The sequence below is a fragment of the Poecilia reticulata genome, linkage group LG21 (genome assembly GCF_000633615.1).
Source record: "Poecilia reticulata strain Guanapo linkage group LG21, Guppy_female_1.0+MT, whole genome shotgun sequence".
Taxonomy (NCBI): Eukaryota; Metazoa; Chordata; class Actinopteri; order Cyprinodontiformes; family Poeciliidae; genus Poecilia; species Poecilia reticulata.
Window position 1 is genome coordinate 3996988 of NC_024351.1, and position 1407 is coordinate 3998394.

At 35.9% G+C, this 1407-nt stretch overlaps 1 protein-coding gene across 1 annotated transcript in view; it reads left to right on the top strand.

Annotated features, from left to right (window-relative positions):
• The window catches only part of tbc1d32 (TBC1 domain family, member 32), a 70493-nt gene extending 69510 nt beyond the window's left edge, over window positions 1–983 (top strand). Inside the window, exon 35 of the mRNA XM_017302113.1 lies at window positions 516–983. Coding sequence (XP_017157602.1) covers window positions 516–635 — 120 coding nt within the window. The 3' untranslated portion in view covers window positions 636–983. The remainder of the gene's footprint in view (window positions 1–515) is intronic.
• Window positions 984–1407: the final 424 nt, after the last annotated feature.

The following is a 1407-nucleotide window of genomic DNA, read 5'->3' on the forward strand; positions in this document are numbered from 1 at the left end:
GCTAGGTAACCAAGGAACGACCGAGTGAGAGAGTTGTTGCTAGGTAACCAAGGAAGGATCGAGTTAGTTGTTTTCAATCACTTTGCTTAACTTTCGGTGAGAGGTTGAGCAGCTAAAGTCTTTCCTCTGCCTACATCCCCCAGAATGCTGTGCGGTTCTGGGTCTGAGTTCAGTGATTATTCTAGATGATAAATATTCTAGCAGATGTATCATATATCATCGATTTGTTGTCCAGCCCTAGTTGTTCCTTTGATTTGGTGTCAAGCAGTGAAAGATTTCCCCTTCGTTCTCCAGATGAAACGGTTAAAAGCTCAGTTTACTCTGTAATGAGCTCTTAAGCTGATCTATAAAGTATATAGAGCATATATTTCACATTTATAGCTCAGGCACTTAAAAGCTAAAACACGCCGATTCTAATTTATGATACGTTACAACAAATGACCCTTCTCTCCATGCATCTGCTCTTTAATTTTAAACATCTTAACAAAAAATAAAAATGTTATTTCCATCTTTAGGAGGAGCCGATTAAAGGGTTTGAGTTCAGCAGCTACCTGGAGTTCATGACGGGACTGCAGCGCAGCTACCGGGACGCCGTCCTGACCGACATGGAAAGCATCAGAAACCCTCCAGAGTAAAACTCTCTCTCACCTTCTGGTCACCAAGTTGGAGATATTCTAACAATATCTGAGCCTAATGCTGTAATTTGAGCGTAGATGTGTGAAATATTAATGWGTAGCTGTGTTTTCTGCCCGGTGAATAAAACTGTGCAGAATAATCTGAAAGAACAAACAGAATAACTGCAGTAACATTATGCAAGATCCCAATAATCAGTTTCAATCCGCTTCTCTTCCAGATTACATCTGTAAAAATGTGTATATAATTACTGTACTGTACGTGAAACTTATTTCTGTTGTGTAAATATTAATTCCTGTGAGTTTTTGTATGAAGATGTTCTGATGTATTAAAATAAGGTTTTCAATACATGTTGGGCCTTTTTCTTTTGAACTTCTGCTTTGTAGTTTAAATACATAAACATAAAACAGAAGAGAAAACGGTTTCTCTGGTTTTACATCATCCGAGTAAAAAAACAAATCAAGCTTTGATCTTACAGACAGGAAAATATTTTACATTTTTGTTTGACCATCGGTGCATTTAATATTCAACACACCCAGGAAAGCAGGTTTAAATACTGTTTACACTGCAAAAACACAACGTCTTAGCAAGTATAGTTGGTCTAGTTTCTAGTGTAAATATTAGTACACACTGAATAAGAAAACATATTTACAAGCAACTTTTTAAGCAACATATAGGAAATGATTTTAAGTTAATAATGGAACTAAATTTTTCTTATCAATATTAAGAAATTACTGACTTAAAACAGTTTCCTGTGCCTTGCTTTAAAATCAT